This window comes from Pelophylax lessonae (assembly GCF_965119305.1).
Source record: "Pelophylax lessonae genome assembly, contig: HAP1_SCAFFOLD_283, whole genome shotgun sequence".
NCBI classification, from domain to species: Eukaryota; Metazoa; Chordata; class Amphibia; order Anura; family Ranidae; genus Pelophylax; species Pelophylax lessonae.
In genome coordinates, this window is record NW_028120059.1 from 151315 (window position 1) to 175000 (window position 23686).

At 45.3% G+C, this 23686-nt stretch overlaps 1 protein-coding gene across 1 annotated transcript in view; it reads right to left on the minus strand.

Annotated features, from left to right (window-relative positions):
- The window catches only part of LOC309543664 (RNA-binding region-containing protein 3-like), a 118366-nt gene that overhangs the window by 46395 nt on the left and 48285 nt on the right, over nucleotides 1-23686 (minus strand). The window contains exons 6-8 of the mRNA XM_082276117.1: nucleotides 17346-17503; nucleotides 12907-13026; nucleotides 12494-12603 (exon numbers count right to left, since the gene is read on the minus strand). Coding sequence (XP_082132243.1) covers nucleotides 12494-12603; nucleotides 12907-13026; nucleotides 17346-17503 — 388 coding nt within the window. The remainder of the gene's footprint in view (nucleotides 1-12493; nucleotides 12604-12906; nucleotides 13027-17345; nucleotides 17504-23686) is intronic.

Sequence of the window (23686 nt, forward strand, 5' to 3'; positions counted from 1 at the left end):
CACAAACAAACTGTAGCCCCTGCACCATCTGGTCCAGCAACTCCGCCACGGCAGGGGGGGAGACTTCTACCTTTCAGGTCACGGCAAACCAGAGCAATAGTAAACACTAAAGGCCGACCCCGCCAGGGAGAATATAGAGCGGGACACATATTCCGCGCTACGATCAACCGGATCCCTAAAGGACAGGGAATCCTCTAACGGGATAACAGTAGCCTTATTTAGCCTGGAGACCGGCGGATCCACCGAAGGCGGCACCGTCCATTTCTTAAGGGGGAACTCTTCAAACGTGTAGCGCCTAGCAATCCGTTTGGGCATCCTAGGGGGTCGTTTCGGACGGACCCAGTCCTTCTTAATGATATCGTCAAAGCATTTGAGAAAAGTTAACACCTTCGCCACCCTGGAGGGCTTGCGAGTGCCAAAGGCAACTTCCGTATCAGTCGCATCCGCAGGTGCAACCTCCAGCTTTAGGGTCTCCCGGACAGACACAATCAGTGCGTCCACCATCGCCTTGTCTTGCGCTATAGCGGAGGCAGAAAGGTCATCCTCACTATCAGAGGAGACGGGGCGCGAGACAGCAGCCCCAGAGGAGGGACCCGCATCAGCAGCGACTGGCTCAGGATCAGAATCTGAGGCATCAGACGAGACAGGGGTAGGCGGCAGTCGCTTTTTAGCCCCCCGTCCCTGACAGGCCACCTCCACCCGGGACACAAATGACTCCAGGACCGCCGAAAGTGCATCAATGGTGAGCTGGGGACCGGAGGGCCCTGCGGCCACCTCGAGGGGATCATGTGGGGACACATGTGCAGCAGGGTCCATGGTAGACCAGGGGAACCAGTCAGCAAATTATGACAAAAATTTAAAAAAAAATTTTTTTTAAATGTTACCCAGCGCTACAGCGCCCCCCAGTGGCAAGGCAGCGTGCCTAGAGACCCCCGCAGAGAGAGAGAGACCCCCAAAAGGTTCACCACACGATGCACCAGAGTTCAGCGCTGTCCACATGAAAAGGAAGTCCTGTGGAGCGATCTTCCCGGGTCTAGGGAGGGGCTCCACCCCCTCACACGCCTCCAGTAACTCCCACTGCAGCCCAGCTCTGCAGAACGAGCTGGGTGTACCAAGATGGCCGCTGCCATGAACTACACGAGGGGCTACAAGAAAAAGGGGGCCCCACGCGCTGCGGCGGGAAGGGGGATCCCCAGGAGCCCCCACCAACACCAACAGGCGATCGATCGGCAGGTAGGCCCTGGGGAGCCAGGGAGGCAGCCCCCCCGCACAACAGCCGTCTGCACCGTCGAGACCCCCCACCCCCCGCCCCCTTAGTGGCCTGCACGCACTGCCAGCCACCCCACACACCCCCCCCCCCCCCGAGGGGGGGGGGGTGGGGGGTTTGAGGGACACCACTGGAGGGGGGTGCACAGAGGAACAGAGGGGAACCCAGAGCAATGGGGGTCCGACCGTCCCAGGGAGGGGCCCGCGTCCACCCCAGAGTCAGCCATGAGGGAAAGGGGGGGAAACAAGTACTCACCATACCGGAACAGAACGGGCACCACTCCAGACAAAACCCCTCGCCGCCCAGTGGAGGGGGGGGGGGTCAGCCAAAAGAGACGCTGCGGTCGTATGCGACTCGGCGGGACGTTTAACCCGCGGGCCAGTCCCCGTCCAGCGGGACTATGTCGCGGCCGACCCAGCGCGGCGCTAGGGCCTGCACGCGCTCGTAGGCCGGCTGGGGTGACCACTGGATCTCAGCATCCAGCCTGTCTCCCAGATCCGGCATAACTGCTTGTAGATCTCACAGGAAAAATTCCGAGAAAAAAAGCTAGCTAAAAAAAGATTAATCTAAAAAAACTTGCCAGGACCAGAGATCCCAGCAAGGAACTTAGGTCCTTACTCCTGACTAGGCAGAAAAAAAAAAAACTGACATCCTATAGCAGGGAGAGAGAGGGTATACCCCCTGGGACTGCCCATAGGTGTAGCCAGAACTTTTTTTCTGCCTAGTGTCCTACTCCTGTAGGGGGCAGTAATACCCTACGGATATCAAGAGATGGAATCTGTGTCTGTCAATGAGCGGCAGAGAAATATATATATATATATATATATATATATATATATATATATATATATATATATATATATATATATATATATATATATATATATACACACACAGTGGGTACGGAAAGTATTCAGACCCCCTTAAATTTTTCACTCTTTGTTATATTGCAGCCATTTGCTAAAATCATTTAGGTTCATTCTTCTTCCTCATGAATGTACACATAGCACCCCATACTGACAGAAAAACACAGAATTGTTGACATTGTTGCAGATTTATTAAAAAAGAAAAACTGAAATATCACATGGTCCTAAGTATTCAGACCCTTTGCTGTGACACTCATATATTTAACTCAGGTGCTTTCCATTTCTTCTGATCATCCTTGAGATGGTTCTACACCTTCATTTGAGTCCAGGTGTGTTTGATTATACTGATTGGACTTGATTAGGAAAGCAACACACCTGTCTATATAAGACCTTCCAGATAACAATGCATGTCAGAGCAAATGAGAATCATGAGGTCAAAGGAACTGCCTGAAGAGCTCAGAAACAGAATTGTGGCAAGGCACAGATCTGGCCAAGGTTACAAAAAGATTTCTGCTGCACTTAAGGTTCCTAAGAGCACAGTGGCCTCCATAATCCTCAAATGGAAGATGTTGGGACGACCAGAACCCTTCCTAGAGCTGGCCGTCCGGCCAAACTGAACTATCGTGGGGAGAAGAGCCTTGGTGAGAGAGGTAAAGAAGAACCCAAAGATCACTGTGGCTGAGCTCCAGAGATGCAGTCAGGAGATGGGAGAAAGTTGTAGAAAGTCAACCATCACTGCAGCCCTCCACCAGTCGGGGCTTTATGGCAGAGTGGCCCGACGGAAGCCTCTCCTCAGTGTAAGACACATGAAAGCCCGCATGGAGTTTGCTAAAAAACACCTGAAGGACTCCAAAATGGTGAGAAATAAGATTCTTTGATGAGACCAAAATAGAACTTTTTGGCCTTAATTCTAAGCGGTATGTGTGGAGAAAACCAGGCACTGCTCATCACCTGTCCAATACAGTCCCAACAGTGGAGCATGGTGGTGGCAGCATCATGCTGTGGGGGTGTTTTTCAGCTGCAGGGACAGGACGACTGGTTGCAATCGAGGGAAAGATGAATGCGGCCAAGTACAGGGATATCCTGGACAAAAACCTTCTCCAGAGTGCTCTGGACCTCAGACTGGGCCGAAGGTTTACCTTCCAACAAGACAATGACCCTAAGCACACAGCTAAAATAACGAAGGAGTGGCTTCACAACAACTCCGTGACTGTTCTTGAATGGCCCAGCCAGAGCCCTGACTTAAACCCAATTGAGCATCTCTGGAGAGACCTAAAAATGGCTGTCCACCAACGTTTACCATCCAACCTGACAGAACTGGAGAGGATCTGCAAGGAGGAATGGCAGAGGATCTCCAAATCCAGGTGTGAAAGACTTATTGCATCTTTCCCAAAAAGACTCCTGGCTGTATTAGATCAAAAGGGGGCTTCTACTAAATACTGAGCAAAGGGTCTGAATACTTAGGACCATGTGATATTTCAGTTTTTCTTTTTTAATAAATTTGCAACAATGTCAACAATTCTGTGTTTTTCTGTCAGTATGGGGTGCTATGTGTACATTCATGAGGAAGAAGAATGAACCTAAATGATTTTAGCAAATGGCTGCAATATAACAGAGTGAAAAATTTAAGGGGGTCTGAATATTTTCCGTACCCACTGTGTGTATGTATATATATATATATATATATATATATATATATATACATACATATATATATACACACACATACACATATATATATATATATATTGTAACAGGAAGTCAGCTAAATCTGGGAATGTAGTCACAGGAAGGAGATACATTTCCACCTGATTTAGAAAGTCCATTAATTAATTTAGGGTGTTGGCTACAGAGCTAGCCAGCAGGAAGTTGAAAGGCCTTCACCTGTTCAGAATGAGGGAGTTAAGGCTCTATAATTTGTTCAGAGAAATTCCTATTGTTTGCTGCCTCCAGAAGCTGTGTCCTGAAGCCATGTGGGCTGGGAGCAGGAGGACAGTCAGCGTGTGCCTCCCGACAGGATGTGTGGGCCTGGGAGAAGACCCCCCGGAGTGATGTGTGCCCGGGACGGTAACCAAGGGTGAATACGTCTCAAAGGTGAGAAGACGAACTGTTGATGTGAAAGAAACAAAGGACTGTGTTGCCCTGTGAAGCTATTATAAAAGGACTATTGAGTGTCCGCTGGAGGACAAGGAAGTCTGCCCGACGGTAGGTTGGAGACAGACACTTAGGCAGGTTCCAGTTGTGAGAAGGTAGCCGCCCACAGAGGCAAGGATTTATTTTCTGTTTTATTTTATTTTGGATGTTTTGCTGCATACAGCCTGGTGAAGAAAACACCATTTAATAAACCACACTGTTTGTTTGCAAGCACTTGTCGGCTACCTCTCTGGGAAAACGCACCCCCCAAGGGGTCATCCACACCCGCCACCGAGCTAATCCCTTACATATGGTGGAGGTATGCAGTGGGCAGAAGCGAAGATCCCTGCAAGGAAGTGCAAATGTTTGATGAACTTTGTCTGGTGCATGAGATTGCACAATCTATGTGTGCAGGAGAGAAGATCCTGACAGAAAAAAAAAAAAAAAAAAGTGTTTTAAAGAGACAGGGGTCTCAAAATTTTTTGATGAACTTTGTTGTGTCTGGTGCAAGTGACTGCACAAACTGTGTGTGCAGGAAAAGAGATCTTGCAAGAGAGAGAGAAAAACTACATGTGTTAAAGAGACAGTGGTCTGAAAATTGTTTGCTGGACTGTGAAAAATTTGTTTGTGGAGTTATTGAAGATGGGGCGGTCCAAACGCCTGAAAAATGCAAAGATAGATGAAATGAGAGACCGGATTCTATGGATGGAGGGGATGTTGCCGTCTGAACCAGCCCCATCCATGCCTAAAGAGAGTCTACTAAAGAGGAAGGTTGTTGTCCCTAGCAACACTGATGAAACTGCTATGGAGACGCAGTGTGCTCAGATGAAAAGTAAACTCAAAATGGAGGAGATGTTGAAACATCTGATTATATCAAATGCAGCTCAACAGCAAGCAAATGCAGCTCAACAGCAGGCAAATGCGGATTTTCAGCAGAGCTTTGCAGCTCAACAAAAGGCTCATCAAGAGAGCATGGCAGGCTGGAAACAGAGACGCCAGCAGCCAATGGAGGCCATCGGTTTGGAGGAAACCGAGTATGTGTGCAGGGCTGAGTTGGATGCCTTGCAACGGAAAATGGAAGAAAAGGAACAAGCCTTGGAATTGCTTAAAATGGAGCATAGAAACTTGCAGGAAACAAATGAACTACTCAAGTCTCATGTGTCACAGTGGGAAGAATCCACTGCTCTTCTTTTGGTCGAGTTGCAAAAACGCAGAGAGACTATAATGGAGAAAGATACCATCCTCATGGAAAAGGAAAGTGAAATTCAGACTTTGCAGAAGCAAAGTATGGCTGATATGTTGGAGTTGCGTAATCAGCTGGAAAAAAGTCTTCAGTCTTTGGGAGCTACAAAAATAGACCTGCAGGAGTCGCAGGAACAGAATGTTGCTCTGGAAGCGACATTGTCTCTCAGCGACAAAGAGAAAAGTGAAAGAGAGGCTAAATTACTGAGTACTGTGTATGAGCTCACTACTTTAAGCAATGTGGTAGATGAATGGCGTGCGGACTGTGAAAGTTGGAAAGGGGAAGCCCAACGTGTCCAGCAGCAGTTAAAGGAGAAAGAAGCCTGTGTGGCAGAATTACATTCTTATTCCCAGATGCTAGCCAATGAGGTGAAGGCTCTTATGCAGGGAAAAGAAGATTGTGAACATAAGAGGGAAAAAGTAGAGGCACAGCTTCTGGAATCGCAAGTCAAGGTGTCAGAAGGTGACCGATTGTGTGCTAAGCTGTCAGAGAAGGCAAACCGACTGCAGGTTGGGTTGGACAATGTTGCAGGTCAGCTTTCTCAAGCGGACAGCAGATCTAGAGAAATTGCGGAAGATTTTTCTATCTTGGAATCGCAGCTGCAAGACACGCAGGAACTCTTACAGGAAGAGAGGTGTCAAAGGCTGAGTTTTAGCACAAAGCTCAAACAAATGGAAGATGAGAAAAATGGCTTCCTGGAACAATTAAAAGAGGAGGCGGAAGCAAAGAAAAACCTATCAGAGCAAGTCGCAACATTGCAAGCTCAGATAGCGGTTATGAAAAAACGCATGGAAGAAAGCGTTGGTTCATTACAGTGTGTTGAAGATGTGAAAAAGAAGTTTGATCAGATGCTTGGTGAAGAGAAGAATGTGTCTGCAAAATATGCAGAAGAACGCGCACGTGCAGAAACGGAGGTGCGTGATAACGAGAGCAAAGCCCTGTTCTTGGCTCGCTCTTTGGAGGAAGCTCTAGAGTGTAAGGCTGAACTAGAAAGTGTTAAACAGCTGCGTACAGAAATGGAAGAATTGATCAGCTCCAAGGATGATGTTGTGAAAAGCGTTCAGGAGCTAGAAAAGTCTAAGCGAGCCTTAGAACAGCAACTAGAAGAGATGAAGATTCCGTTGCAGGAACTGGAAGAGGAATTCCAGGCAACAGAGGATCTGTCCCAAAGAGGGGATAGTGTGCCTGATGCAGTTTTTAAAAGGATCAGTGTTTTGGGGTCTGTCCTGAGTGAGCCTCAGAAATGTGACGACATGTGGCTTGAATCACCCCTTTGGAATAAACCGTTCCTTCAAAAACTTCAAGCATTGGAAAATGTATCATTAGAGCTTCAGCAAACAAAGGAGCTGAGTAAGAAATGTGGTGATTTCTCAGTTCAGGCTGAAAACCTAGTGGAGAAAACTAAGGCTGTTGGTGAAAACGTGAAGCAAATGAATAAGTGCCTTTCAGGGAGTGTTTCCAAAATGGAACTGGTGAAAGACGGGTGGCAGAAGTTTGATCGTGATCTTGAGATGCATTCCATGTGGAATTCAGATAGAGAAAAAGAACTAGGTGACCTTGAGCGGTCAAATAGTTCAGCAGAAAGTGCATTGAAGAAACCTGTAAAAGAATGTGTTGCAGTTCCATGCTTCTTCACTGATGCAGAGAGGAGGTCTATAATGGATACCACCCAGATCGCTGGGTTCAACTGTGTTGTTGCCTTTGACCCCTATGTTGGTGGAAGGAAAGTTGATGATGTTCTGGTTGGCTACTTCTGTGAAGAGTTTGGCAAGAAATATAAACTGAATATCAAATCAAATAGTAGGCCTTTACTGCGACTCGCTCAGGAGGGCGAAAAGTTTAAGAAGTTGATGAGTGCAAATGCTTCAGATCTGCCTATGAATATGAAATGTTTGAATGATATTGATATCTCTGGGAAAAGGAACAGGGGTCACTTTGAAGAAATGTGTGACAGCCTGTTGTCTCAATTGGAAAATCCTCTGCACAGCATCTTAGAGCAAGCAAAGCTCAAGAAGGAAGATCATTCCCTTTTACAACAAAAAGTCAATGATTGTGTACAGCTGTATGGAGAGGCAACTCAAGTCACAGAGGGATGTCAAGAGTCCCTACTTGGAACAAAGCTTAGTGAAGCAAAGGTTCTCAAAGTTTTGTGGAAAACATTTATGGATTGCAGAGAGAGGCGTCTTAAGAATGTTGAAGACATTAAGACTAGCCCAATTGAGTTGCCTATGGATCACGGTCCTCCGTGGTGGATTGGACAGACGGTTATGAGGGACAAGCTGTCTGACATTTATGAGAAAGCTGTCAATGAAGATGACAGAAACGAGAAGGAGCGAAATGATGCCAAAAATGCAGTTGAAGAATGTGTATATGAGATGAGAGACAAACTGTGTGGCATTTATGAGAAATCCGTCAATGAAGATGACAAAACAGTTTCATCCGGAAGCTTGAGGATAATAGGAGGCTTATCAGTGAGTCAGCAGTGCTTGACACATGCGTGCCTGGAAATCTGTGTCCCAACCCTAGGGTTGAAACAAGAGGGGGGGGTATGTAACAGGAAGTCAGCTAAATCTGGGAATGTAGTCACAGGAAGGAGATACATTTCCACCTGATTTAGAAAGTCCATTAATTAATTTAGGGTGTTGGCTACAGAGCTAGCCAGCAGGAAGTTGAAAGGCCTTCACCTGTTCAGAATGAGGGAGTTAAGGCTCTATAATTTGTTCAGAGAAATTCCTATTGTTTGCTGCCTCCAGAAGCTGTGTCCTGAAGCCATGTGGGCTGGGAGCAGGAGGACAGTCAGCGTGTGCCTCCCGACAGGATGTGTGGGCCTGGGAGAAGACCCCCCGGAGTGATGTGTGCCCGGGACGGTAACCAAGGGTGAATACGTCTCAAAGGTGAGAAGACGAACTGTTGATGTGAAAGAAACAAAGGACTGTGTTGCCCTGTGAAGCTATTATAAAAGGACTATTGAGTGTCCGCTGGAGGACAAGGAAGTCTGCCCGACGGTAGGTTGGAGACAGACACTTAGGCAGGTTCCAGTTGTGAGAAGGTAGCCGCCCACAGAGGCAAGGATTTATTTTCTGTTTTATTTTATTTTGGATGTTTTGCTGCATACAGCCTGGTGAAGAAAACACCATTTAATAAACCACACTGTTTGTTTGCAAGCACTTGTCGGCTACCTCTCTGGGAAAACGCACCCCCCAAGGGGTCATCCACACCCGCCACCGAGCTAATCCCTTACAATATATATACACACAGGTCCTTTTCAAAAAATTAGCATATTGTGATAAAGTTCATTATTTTCTGTAATGTACTGATAAACATGAGACTTTCATATATTTTAGATTCATTACACACAACTGAAGTAGTGCAAGCCATTTTTTTGTTTTAATATTGATGATTTTGGCATACAGCTCATGAAAAACCAAAATTCCTATCTCAAAAAATTAGCATATTTCATCTGACCAATTAAAAAAAAGTGTTTTTAATACAAAAAAAAGTCAACCTTAAAATAATTATGTTCAGTTATGCACTCAATACTTGGTCGTGAAACCTTTTGCAGAAATGACTGCTTCAATGCGGCGTGGCATGGAGGCAATCAGCCTGTGGCACTGCTGAGTTGTTATGGAGGCCCAGGATGCTTCGATAGCGGCCTTGAGCTCATCCAGAGTGTTGGTCTTGCGTCTCTCAACTTTCTCTTCACAGCATCCCACAGATTCTCTATGGGGTTCAGGTCAGGAGAGTTGGCAGGCCAATTGAGCACAGTAATACCATGGTCAGTAAACCATTTACCAGTGGTTTTGGCACTGTGAGCAGGTGCCAGGTCGTGCTGAAAAATGAAATCTTCATCTCCATAAAGCTTTTCAGCAGATGGAAGCATGAAGTGCTCCAAAATCTCCTGATATCTAGCTGCATTGACCCTGCCCTTGATAAAACACAGTGGACCAACACCAGCAGCTGACATGGCACCCCAGACCATCACTGACTGTGGGTACTTGACACTGGACTTCAGGCATTTTGGCATTTCCCTCTCCCCAGTCTTCCTCCAGACTCTGGCACCTTGATTTCCGAATGACATGCAAAATTTGCTTTCATCCGAAAAAAGTACTTTGGACCACTGAGCAACAGTCCAGTGCTGCTTCTCTGTAGCCCAGGTCAGGCGCTTCTGCCGCTGTTTCTGGTTCAAAAGTGGCTTGACCTGGGGAATGCGGCACCTGTAGCCCATTTCCTGCACACGCCTGTACACGGTGGCTCTAGATGTTTCTACTCCAGACTCAGTCCACTGCTTCCGCAGGTCCCTCAAGGTCTGGAATCGGTCCTTCTCCACAATCTTCCTCAGGGTCCGGTCACCTCTTCTCGTTGTGCAGCGTTTTCTGCCACACTTTTTCCTTCCCACAGACTTCCCACTGAGGTGCCTTGATATAGCACTCTGGGAACAGCCTATTCGTTCAGAAATTTCTTTCTGTGTCTTACCCTCTTGCTTGAGGGTGTCAATGATGGCCTTCTGGACAGCAGTCAGGTCGGCAGTCTTACTCATGATTGCGGTTTTGAGTAATGAACCAGGCTGGGAGTTTTTAAAAGCCTCAGTAATCTTTTGCAGATGTTTAGAGTTAATTAGTTGATTCAGATGATTAGGTTAATAGCTAGTTTAGAGAACCTTTTCATGATATGCTAATTTTTTGAGATAGGAATTTTGGGTTTTCATGAGCTGTATGCCAAAATCATCAATATTAAAACAATAAAATGCTTGTACTACTTCAGTTGTGTGTAATGAATCTAAAATATATGAAAGTCTAATGTTTATCAGTACATTACAGAAAATAATGAACTTTATCACAATATGCTAATTTTTTGAAAATGACCTGTATATATATATATATATATATATATATATATATATATATATATATACACATATACACATAGATACACACACACACACACACATACATACACACGATCAGAAAAATTAACTATTAGCTATAAAGGCGTTGACATCTGACTCCACATTCATACCATGTGGAGTGTATGTCTTCGCCCTATAGATCCACCGTGCCTCCAGTTTTGAGATTTCCCTGACCATATTGCTCCCACGCCAATTTGCCACAAACTGTTCTATTCCAAAGAACATGGTCCCCTTGGGATCCCTATTGTGGCAAAGTGCGTAATGTTTTGAGAGACTGTGGCCAGGAAAACCTTTTTGGATGTTGGCAACATGTTCATTTGAGGAAGGTTTTAGGAACAACGTTATTACGAAAAAAGAAAAGGCATTCCTGATACCATTATCGTCCAGAGTGGCAGTTATTTATTTCCTCCCAAAAATTCATAAATGTCTGACTAATCCTCCCGGGCGGCCGATTATTGGTGGAATTAACTCCATTACATCAAGAGCAGGGAAGTATATTGATTTATTCCTACAGCCTTTAGTGGCAACTACTCCCTCTTATCTAAAAGACTCCACACAGGTAATTAACATCTTACGTGAAATACAGTGGGGAGATGGTAATCTCCTTGCAACAGCTGATATTACCTCACTCTACACTGATTTCACACGCAGATGGACGTGAGGCAGTGGAGTATTTTCGATTGGGAGGAGCCTCCCTACCCCCAAAACAGCATCAATTCATACTGTCTTTGCTTGAGTACTGCATGTCACATAACTATTTTTTGTTTGACGGGAAGTACTACTTGCAAAGTAAGGGTGTAGCTATGGGGCTAAGTTCGCCCCAAGTATGGCAAACGTATTTATGCCCAAATGGGAGGAGGATGTCGTATATGGTAACCCCAGACCACAGCTACTTTTTTTGGAGGAGGTACATAGATTCCTTCTGTGGGAGGGGAGTATGGAATCCCTGCAGGAGTTATTTTTAGAGTTTAATGACAATAGGGGCATCCATTTACAATAGGAGGCTAGCGAGAAGGAGGTACATTATCTGGATTTGAAAATCAAAGTTGATGGAAATTCTATGCTGACTTCTACATTCTTTAAGGAGACGGATAGAAATGGGTACATTGAGGTCTCTAGCTGCCACCATCCGTCTTGGCTCAAGCCGGTTCCTAAAAGTCAGTTCTCCGGTTACGGAAAAACTGTACAAATTATGATGACTTTTTGAGTGAATCGGAAGTTTTGAAATCACGCTTTTGTGAAAAAGGTTTTAACCCTCAAGCGTTAGATCGTGCATTGATGGATGCTGGTAGTAGAGATTGCAATGAATTACTGGCCTCTAGGAATCGAGTCATTTGCTGACGAAACGCTATGTTGGGGCGGGACTGGAGGGTGTGACGTCATCTCGCCGAGGACGCATCGGCCATTTTGTCGGTGGGAAACCGAACTACACACAGATTACTGACCCTGTTCTGCATTTGTTATGCGAGTAACAGCTTAATAACATTTCTTGACCTTTAATCCTTACATACTACTCTGAGTGTTCTTATATTCTTGGGGTCTCCTGACACCTCTTCCCTGGGGACCGGACTCGGAGTCTGGGGATTTTGTGTGATCTTCCCCTGAGAGCCTGTTTGAACCTGAACCATCCCTGGGTGTGGATCTGAATACGGGATTAGCCTGGGATTTGGATGCTTTGCATTAACATCAGGATGGTAAGAGGCAGTGTGGTTGGAGGTGATCTGGTGGTGGGAGCACCTAATTGCCCTAACAGCTGACCCTGGTGGATAGATGGATTTACCGTTTCATAGGACTGAAATCTACTCACTTTGTTTCTAGCGCAGCACCTTCCTAATGGTGGGATAATATATGGAGTTTGTTATACAGTTGGACTTGTAAATTCACACAAATATAGAATTGTCTGTGTTTTTTTTTTTATAGGAGTGGGGCGCATGATCACTTTTATTTTTAAAATATTTTACCTCACAGGAGTGAGTGGTGCACTCCTAAATTTCAGCAGCAGCACTTTACTTGATTTGTCACACTGAATACATTGGTGTGCGCAAGGGAATGGGTTTGTTTATTTATATCAAGCTTACCATCAGCAGCAGCAGGTACATCTGCAGGAATGTGGAATTCCATTTTTTTAGGACCTACAATACACGGCTGTTCAAACACCTCAGACGGTAACAGCGGTGCATGTGCATGTCTGAAAAAGACAAGAAATTAGATTAATTGACACAAAAACTTTAACACATTACATAGCTATCTTGTCTAGAATTTCCTTTCTGTGTGGCGACTTCAGCCACGTAATGGGCAATGGCAAGAGTTCAATCAAGCCTAACAGATAAATTCATACTGACTGAAAAATGACATCAATAAAGTGTATTGTTGCTCTGGCTAATTCCCTAACACACAGTTTTGACAGTGTACACGTCTGGTAATTTTATACGTTTATAAATTCCTTCTATCGTCACACTCCTAGTATACAGTACATGCTTCTGGGACTCACTGGGGTGCCGCAGGCATGCCTATAAGGTCCTTAATCTTCATCTTTTTTCGAGGACGAGATTGTTTCTTCTGACTTGGTCTCTTGGGCAGCATGTCTGCCAATTCTTTTAGACGAGCAACCCTGAGTATTTCAAAAGAACAAATCAGGCATTATAAACAGGCTGCAAATTTGAAAACTTACCATGCAATTCTAGCCACTCAACCTAGGTTTTTATTTTTTTTTTCCTCATTAATACTACATGAAATCAGATTTCCCATCTAAAAAACATTCCCATTAGCCCCGGTTCACACTACTGCGTGTGCGGGGTTCGCATGTCATGTCGGAGCGCACTGCTCCGACATGACATGCGATCAGCTGTGCGGTGCGAGTTTAGCCATACAGTTTGTATGGCTAAATTCGCATCGCACCCGCAGCAAACACGCACAGGAGGCATTTTTGCTGCCGCATCAGGATCGGATCGCACAGCGGTTCACACTTGTGCGATCCGATCCTGTGCGAACTGCACGATCGCACTGCGATATGCGATCAAACTGGGGGTGTCGTTAAGATTACATTGACACCCCCAGCGGATCGCATATGGCAGTGTAAACTGCCGGGGGTGCGTGTGCGATGCGGGAATAGGCTGCGAATTCGCAGCCTTCCCGCATCGCATCAGTGTGAACCGAGCCTTAATGAGCAGTGATTACCAACTTTGATTTTTGGCAATCTAAAAAGGCACCTACATATACTCTCACACACTTTGCAAAAGGCTTGATTCGTAATACTTTAACACAAGGATACAAATGTTTATTTAGCCATGGAACTGTTAATTTTAAATCAATGGATTTAGTTAAAAACAACTGTCACTTCCCCCCCCCCCCCCCCCAAAAGCTAAAGTTCCTGACCCTGATGGTTAAGAGCATATACAAACCCCATGGCTACATCACAGCATCACATTTTTAAGCATTTTTGGAGCAGAACTGCATGTTTTTGCAGCTTTTGTTGGATGTTTATTCAAGCGTTTTTCAACTAAAATGTGTCGGGAACTGCTGTTTGAGTAGAAAAAGCATGACAAAAACAATTAAAAAAAATGTTAGAAAAAAAGCTTTTTAGGAGTTTTCATTGACGTCTATGGGGATAAAAATGCTCAATTCTGCTTGAAAAGTAGCTCGTACTTTTTTTACAGGACAGGCATTTTGGTACAAGCAACAGGACACTTAGATGCGAACAAGGGTTATTGTAAACAATAGGTTTTTGCTTGTTGAGCTTCGAGCTACAAAACGCTCAAGTGTGAAGATGGCCTAGTGCGATTCCACTTTTGCAGCCAAACTGAGGTAACACCTACTTTACAACTACAGTTTTTAGATGTTCTCATTCACATGGAAAAAAAAATGAATAAGCATGTATATGTGACTGCAAACGTGTAAATACGCTTATGCAAGGAATTTATTTGCTTTCTTTTTGGCAGCGAACATACAATTTAAAATTGTGTAGATCTGTGAGGAGGAATGGTTAGAAAGTTTAACAAAAGACACTGGGCAGGGCTGACTAAGGTTCCTGCATTGGTCTTGATGATGTCAGAGGACCTACAGGGGAAAACAGTCTGCAGGGACCAGTCTGCAGGAGCAGAAACTTTACCTGTTCCTCCCAGACACAAACAGTTAACCCTTGCAGTGCTAGCGATCACAGGATGATCACATTTAGTATAAATAACAATATAACAAGGCAAGTGGGGAACATAAGAACCCTAAACTTCAGAAGGGCAAACTTTCCAAAATTGTACTCATTGATGGAAAGGGTAAACTGGGACCAAACCCTGGGATCCCTGACCACAGAGGAAAAATGGGAATGCTTTAGGAACATATTAGGCAAAGGCATCTTGCAGTGCATTCCTATGGGAAATAAATTTAGAAGAGACAAAGCCAAACCTGGCTGGCTAAACCGTAGCATCAAAAAACTTATTAGGGGAAAAAAATTGGCCTTCAAGAAGTATAAATCAGAGGGCACAGTATCGGCTTTCGAGCAATACAAGGAGGCAAATAAGAAAAGTAAACAAGAAATCAAGATGGCTAAAATCAACTTTGAGAGACAAATAGCGGAGGATAGTAAAAAAAACCCAAAGAAATTCTTTAAATATATCAACAGCAAAAAACTAGGGCAGAGCATATTGCACACATAATTAACAATGATGGGAGGATGGTTACAGAGGACACTGAAAAAGCAACCGTGCTGAATGCTTTTTTCTCGTCAGTCTTTACACAGGAAACGGAGGGGTACACTGACCATGACTGTTTGGTTAGTAGTAATACACAGGACTTGCCACTATGGCTAACAGAGGGTGAAATCAGGGAAAGGCTGGATAAACTCAACACAAACAAATCACCAGGCCCGGATGGCGTACATCCGAGAGTACTCAAGGAACTCAGTAAGGTTATATCCAGACCACTGTTCCTGATCTTTGCTGACAGTATTAGGACAGGAGATGTACCAGGGGATTGGAAGAAAGCTAACGTGATTCCGATATTCAAAAAGGGCCAGAGGCATATCCCGGGAAATTATAGGCCTGTCAGTTTGACATCAATAGTATGTAAACTTCTGGAGGGGATGATAAGGGACTATATCGTAGAGTTTGCTAAAGACAACAACATCATCAGCAGTAATCAGCACGGGTTTACAAATGGGCGTTCTTGTCAAACCAATCTATTAACATTTTACGAGGAGGTGAGCTGTGAGCTAGATAGGGGGAGACCAGTGGATGTGGTGTACTTGGATTTCGCTAAGGCGTTTGATACAGTTCCCCACAAGCGCTTAATTTATAAAATAGGATCTGCAGGTATCGACAGCAGGGTTTGCTCTTGGATACGGAATTGGCTTAAAGGGCGTGTCCAAAGAGTGGTAATAAACAGCGCATACTCAGACTGGTCTGAGGTAGTAAGCGGGGTGCCCCAGGGCTCAGTCCTGGGACCAACCTTGTTCAATTTATTCATAAACAACATTGAGGTCGGGATCAGTAGTTCGATATCAGTTTTTGCAGATGACACAAAATTGGCCAGAGCAATAACTGCACAGCATGAAGCAGATATCTTACAGAATGACCTGGACAAAATTACAGAGTGGGCAACGACATGGCAAATGAGGTTTAACGTGGAGAAGTGTAAGGTTTTGCACTTGGGGACTAAAAACATAAAAGCACAATACACGTTAGGAGGGGAACCCTTGGGGGAATCAAAAATGGAGAAGGATCTGGGAGTCTTGGTTGATGATAGATTAGGCAACAGCATGCAATGTCAAGCGGCAGCTGCCAAAGCCAGCAGAATATTGGCATGCATAAAGAAAGGGATGTATTCCAGAGATAAGACTATAATCCTTCCACTTTATAAAACTCTGGTCCGACCGCATCTGGAGTATTCTGTCCAGTTCTGGTCGCCAGTCCTCAGGAGGGATGTGTTGGAGCTGGAGAGAGTCCAGAGAAGGGCAACTAAACTAATTAGGGGATTGGAGGACCTTGACTATGAAGAGCGTCTACAATCGCTCGATTTATTCTCCCTGGAGAAGAGACGTCTGAGGGGGGACATGATAGCAATTTATAAATATCTTAATGGGGATCCCAGCTTAGAAAAAAAGCTGTTCATTCGAAGGGATTGCATGAGGACTCGAGGGCATACAATGCGATTAGAGGAGAAGCGTTTTAACCTCAGGCAACGTGGGGGGTTCTTTACTGTTAGGGCTACAAGATTGTGGAATTCTCTACCACAAGAGGTGGTTTCTGCGGGTAGTATGGTGGCTTTCAAAAGACTCTTAGACTTACATCTCAAGGATCAGAACATTCAGGGGTATGTGAGATGATTACAGCCACACACACCTACACAGGTTGAACTGGATGGACTATTGTCTTTATTCAACCTCTCCTACTATGTAACTATGTAACTATGTAAGATGCAGCAACATTGCAGGGGAGAACTTTTAAGTTTCCCAGAGTGCAGCTTTAAAAAGGAACTCACCAGCCCCAAATGCAGTTAAAGATGAGTAACTACCAACAGCTGTGTATGCTAATATACAGCCAGATTCATTTTACTGAGACTTCAAAAAAGGAAAAAAAAAAAAACAACATTTGTATGAAAAATTACATGACCTGACTTGGCCTGATTACAAATTAAGATACCTGCCCAGCCCAAATTCACCAACAGCTACTCTGGATTAGCAAATTTGACAGGTAGGGAGAGTTTCACGTTTCAATAGAAAAATACAATTGTCAATAAGTTCTGAATATTGCAACTGCAAGAATTTGACAATATTTAGAAAAAGGACATTCCTAACTGACCACTAATGAGGGTCAGAATATTGACAGGGTGTACTGGAAAACTACAATGTTGCTACCATGTCCTACTTAGTATCAAAATGTTATATTCTTTATCGGCTTATAGCTTATGAAATGTTCTTTCATTACACCCAAGACCTACCTATCCTTTTCTTCATCATCTCCACTTTCATACTCTGACTCTTCTCGGCTTGACACATCCATATCATAGTCATCATCCAGCTCTGGTAGTGGAGGGTTCTCTGGAAGGTCGGGTGGGACTGGTGGGTATAGTGACGGTGCAGCAAAATGATCTGCATACTGATACAACAGACGTGAAAAAACTACCTTATGACAGTTCAAATGCCTATTACACTTACAAGTACTGAGAAACTTTATCTCACACATCACCTGCTGACTCAAACACAAACAAAATAAAAAAATTCAGCAGCTCCCTCTAGAAAAAAAAAAAAAAAAAAAAACACAAACATCTGCAAGTACTTACACAACTCCATGCACTACCAATGTCCTCTGATTAGGAATAACCACTGGTTCTTACAGCAGACCTCCACTTCACTACTATTTAATGTTGTTGAGGTCAGAGCAAGAAAGCAGTAAGAGCTGCAGAGGACACAGGAGATGCACTCTTCCAAGGAGCTGGCTTACCAGAATATTTTTTTTTTTTTTTTGGGGGGTGGGGTTGTAGCTCTTGGAGGAGTTAGTAGATTTGACAGGGTCACATTCGGCTCTGACCGGTCTACATGTAAAAAACCCGGAAGTGATGTCATGACATCAGTTCCGGGTACTCTGCGCCAAATTAAAAAAAAAAAAAGACAGCATTCAAAACAGCCAAACTTGGAGTTTTGAATGCTTTTAAGTGCAGAGGAGGGGTTTTGAGTCTTTTAGACCCCCAGATCCCTCCCCAAGAGTACCTGTGAAAAAAAAAAAATGGATTTTTGTAAAATCCTTTTCTCTTAGCTCATTGATAGACGTAGTCCTCGGTGATACAGCACCTCTGGGTTATGTTGCCTCCACAGGAGTAGGACTAGACAGGAAATAAAATGCTCTGGCCACACCCTAGGGGCAGTCCCCGAGGGTATATCCTCTCTCTCTCTGCCACAGCAAATCAGTTATGTCACAAAAGCAGTGTTTAGAGAATTTAACCCAACCCAACTCAAAAACAGAGGGGCGGGTACTACGTCTGTCAATGAGCTAAGAGAAAAGGATTTTACGGTAAGATTTTACAAAAATCCATTTTTCTCTATCGCTCATTGACAGACGTAGTCCTCGGTGATACAGCACCTTCGGGACGTCCCAGAGCAGTATCACAAATGAGGGGTGGGAAAATGGAAATCAAATCCAAATCTAGAAGGCCCAACCGGTGCCAACTAGAAGTTTACAATGCTCATCCTTAATGATGAGACTCAACAAAAAAATTTTCAAACAGAAAAAAACCCTCGAGGTAGACCACCGATCTCCTCAAATTGCGGCCTGCAAAACCTTGCGGCCAAATGAGGCATCCGCCGATGCCATCACATCAATTTTATAAAATTTTGTAAAGGTATGTACCGACGACCAGGTGGCCGCCTTACATACCTGGACCACTGACGCCTGATGGCAAAAGGCCCAGGAAGTACTGAGCGCTCGAGTGGAGTGCGCCCTAACAGGGAACGGAGGACTCTGACCCTTAATAGAATAAGCCTGTACCACCGTCTGTCTAATCCATTTGGCAATAGTCGCGGCAGATGCAGGCAACCCCTTTCTGGGTCCATCAGTGATCACAAAAAGTGAATCCGTCTTACGGAACGATTCCGTAGCCTTCAGGTATACCCTGATTGCCCGAACCACATCCAAGGAATGCAACGCATGTTCCCGATGATGATTGGGCTGAGGACACAAGGAAGGTAGTACAATATCTTCATTCAGATGAAAATCTGAAACCACCTTTGGAAGAAAGGATGGCTTAGGATGGAGTACTACCTTATCCCTATGAATCACCAAGTATGGGGACTGGCATGATAAAGCAGCCAGTTCTGACACCCTGCGTGCAGAAGTGATAGCCACCAAGAAGGCCACCTTCTGGGATAAAGTAAGCAAGGGAATCTCCCTGATGTTTTCAAAAGGAGGTTTCTGTAGAACCGACAAAACCAAATTAAGATCCCAGGGCAGTAAGGGCGCGCGGACTGGTGGAGCCAGGTGCCGCACCCCCTGGATGAAATTCCGCACCAAGGACTTGGTAGCTAAAGGTTTCTGAAAGAAGATTGCTAATGCTGAAACTTGACCCTTGATGGTGCTCAAGGCTAGCTTCTGCTCAACCCCTTTTTGCAAAAAGGCCAATATTCGAGTCACCGAATAGGTACGTGGAGGAAATCCTAAAGATTCGCACCACGCAATATAAGTCTTCCATGTGTGATAATAGACTCTGCTGGAAGTCGCTTTCCTTGCTTTAATAAGGGTAGGAATGACTGAAGCTGACAACCCTCTGTCCTTCAGTACTTGGGTCTCAATGGCCAGGCCATTAAAACCAGCGACTGTAAAGCACAATGGTAGATTGGTCTTCGAGACCGCAGATACTCCCTGAGACGCAGTTCCCACGGAACGTCCGCGACTAGCAAGTCCAAGTCGGCCAGACCGGCTTGACGAGGCCAGCCTAGAATTTCTAGGACCACTGGCACTGACGGGATTTGAACCAGGCGTCCCTAGAGCTATCTGGCCCCGACCATCCGAGAAAGTCTGGTCGTTTTCTGTTCCCACACATTTATCCGACACCTGATTCCTATCAGGAATGGTGATCTCTCCTGGTTGAATCTCAGGGACCGAAGTCACCCGGCTAGAGGCTTCTTGGTCTGTCTGGTCAACCAGATCCGATTCCTGTGGGGAATTGAGACTAATCTTAGGAAAAGGTAAAGAAAAAGATCTGTTCAGGGAACGGTGACTACCGCTCCCTGTAGTACTTAAATGTTGGAAGGGAAGAATCGCACCGGTAGTAGTAGTCGATGCTCGATCTAATGTCCTGAATACCGGTGAAAACGTCCCCCCACCCTGAAACCGGGTGGGGGCGCACCTTCAGGCTGTGTACTCCTTTGCTTCGGGTTTGGCTGGGTTGGTCCTCTGTTTGTCCGACCAGCCCTTCTTAAACCCTCCTGGAGGAGTCTTGCCTTTCCCGCTTGTTCCAGCCGGGCGCCCTTTATGGGCGGTAAAGAAAGGTCCTCGCTTGTTGCGAGGTCCCTTAGCTTTAGCAGCCTGTGGCAAAAAAGTGCTCTTGCCCCCAGTGGCATCCTTAATGATTTCATCTAGGGTGGCTCCAAATAGGCGATTCCCCTGAAAAGGGAGATTCGTCAAGGTCTTTTTGGAACCTAGGTCAGCTGACCAGCATTTTAACCACAGCACACGTCTGAGGATTACCGCTGACATAGATGCATGCCCTAATAGGGGGGTAGCATCCAAGGCACAGACAAACTGTAGCCCTTGTATAATCTGTTCCATCAAATCAGATGTTCCCTGGGGAATATCTTTTCCCCTAAGGTCTTGGCGTACCAATCTCGCCCATTCCGTTAGTGTCTGGGAAACTAGACCAATAACAATTACTGGTCTAAATGCTGACCCTATCAGGGAGAAAATAGTGCGGGACTCTGCTTCCATCTTTCGATCCACCGGATCCTTAAAGGACGAAGTGTCCTCCACTGGGATAACCGTGGCTTTATTCAGCCTGGAAATAGGTGGATCCACCACTGGTGGTACCGTCCATTTCTTAATGAGGGATTCCTCAAACGGATAGTGTCTAGCAATACGCTTGGAAATAGTAAAGGTACGCTTAGAATGCTCCCATTCTCCTTTAATTTTATTACCAAAACACTTGGGTACAGGAAAAACCTTCACCGTTTTGATGGGCTTGTTAGTACCAAAGGGAATCTATGTTTCAGTTGCCTCTGCCGGTAAAACCTCAAGTCTTAAGGTTTCCCGCACCGCCACAACTAGTGCGTCCACCAATGCTTCTTCCTGCATTATGGCGGAAGAATGAACGTCCTCCTCACTGTCTGAGGGAGCTTTACCTGAGATAACAGCCCTTACAGAGGGACCTGCAGCTGCAGTGACCGTCTCTGAATCTGAGTCAGAGGTGTCAGATAATATAGGGGTAGGCGGGGGTCGCTTTCTTGACCCCCGTCCCTGACAGGCCGCCTCCACCCGAGCCACCATAGACTCCAAAACTGCTGTAAATGCATCCATACTCTGTGCACCGACGGGTCCCGTGGCCCCCTCGAGGGAAACAGGTGGGGGTACTTGTGTGGCAGGGTCCATGATTATTCCAGTAACTACCCGGAAAATACAATCCAAACTTAAGTAAAAAACTTTTTTTTTTTTTTTTCAGACCCCCAGCGCCACAAAAGCCCCTCAGTGTTACCTGCTAGGGATCCCTATCGATCGAGAGAGAGAGAGATAGACCCCCAGGCTCACCACTTGATGCTCAAGAGTTCACTGCAACAGGTTACAGCGCTGTCTTCACAAACAGGAAGTCTTTTGGCTGGCTGCCCGGGAAGAAAGGAGGCGGCTCCGCCCCTCTGCACGCCTTCCGGCGCCTCCCCTAGCTCCACGAGGTGTTTGGGTCACCTCAAACATGGCCGCCCCCATGCGGGAGACACGAGGCTACGCCAAAATGGCGGCCTCGTGCGATCTAGCAAACAATGGCGGCGGTTGTACCGAATAGCGGCGTGACTGCAGAGCATCACAACACCTTCTCTACATGGGGATTTAGCCTGGTCGGCGGTACCGGACCGCATGGCCGTCGGAAGGCCTGCTATTGCTGGAGACTTGACTTGGAAAGCAGTCTATATGTCCGTGGCTTCTGACTGGTAGGATACTTATATTATTACAGTAAGATTCCCATACTGCCACTGATTACAATCTTTTAACATATTTACAATTAGATTGTCAGCTCCCAAACCAAGCCTCCTGGCTTTTTGCACATAAAAATCACACTCAAAGTAGGGGGATCTGTGCCATGTTATAGGATAGAGGGGAACTCATCCTTACCATACAGAGAGGGGCCCGCGTTCACCACAAGACCCGTCAGGGGAAGGGGGGAACATACTACTCACCATACCGGAACCAGGCGGGCACCAACTCCTGACAGTACCCCTCTCCACCGGGGCGGGAGGGCTGTCGACCAATACGGACGCCGTGACTCATGGTCCTTGGCGTTTTAGCGAGACGTTTACCTCGCAGGGTCAGTCCCTCCAGTGGGACTATTTCGCGGCCGACCCAGCGCGGAGCTATGGCCTGCACACGCTCGTAGGCTGAACTGGGGTGACCACCGGATCTCAACATCCAGCCCGTCGCCCAGTTCAGCTTTCTTGCTTGAAGATCTCACAGGAACACTGGAGAAAAAAAGCTGTCTAAAAAATCTTTTTAAGAAAAAAATCCTGCCAGGACCGAAGATCCCAGCAAGGTATCTAGGTCCTTACTCCTGACTAGACAGAAAAAAACTGATTTGCTGTGGCAGAGAGAGAGAGGATATACCCTCGGGGACTGCCCCTAGGGTGTGGCCAGAGCATTTTATTTCCTGTCTAGTCCTACTCCTGTGGAGGCAACATAACCCGAAGGTGCTGTATCACCGAGGACTACGTCTGTCAATGAGCGATAGAGAAAAACTTTTTATAAAGCCCGAAAATAAATCGGCCAATATCGGCCGATACCGATATCCGATGACCAAAATATCGGTATGGGCATTAAAAAAAAACGATATTGGTCGATCACTGATACACACACATACATATACACTGCTCAAAAATAACAAACACTTTTTAATCAGAGTCAAAGTCAAGTCAATCCTAAAGCCAATTAAACTCCTGGGATATTGATCTGGTCAGTTAGGTAGCCGAGAGGGTTGTTAATCAGTTTCAGATGCTTTGGTGTTAATGAAATTAACTGGTGCAACTAGATGGGCAACAATGAGACAACCTCCAAAACAGAAATGGTTTTACAAGTGGTGGCCACTGACAGTTTTTTCCCTACTCATCTTTTCTGACTATAGAATAATAAAATGCCGACACTGGTTCACCTTCAGCCAATAATCACTGCCACATTCCTAATTGAATATAGGAGAAAATGTAAAAGGGTGTTCATCTGTACTAATCCACAGATTAGCCCCTATAAGGGGAAGCATACAGTGATAGAACCGCCAAACATGGGACTTTGGAGGCAGGGATCTATATGGCAAAATATAGATAAATGTAGACAAAGCAGTTAAAAAGGTATAGTTTTATTATCAAAATGATCAATCATTAAAATCAAGGATGCAAATTGACATCAAAAAAATGTCAACAATGTACAAAAATAATACATAGTAAGTATCTGAACCAAGGGATACAGTAATGGGGTCACCAAGGTCCAAAATCTTTTCTGACTGTTTTTCACTAGTTTTGCATTTGGCTAGGGTCAGTGTCACTACTAGTAGCATGAGACAATACCTGGACCCTATAGAGGTTGCAAAGGCAGTCCAACCCC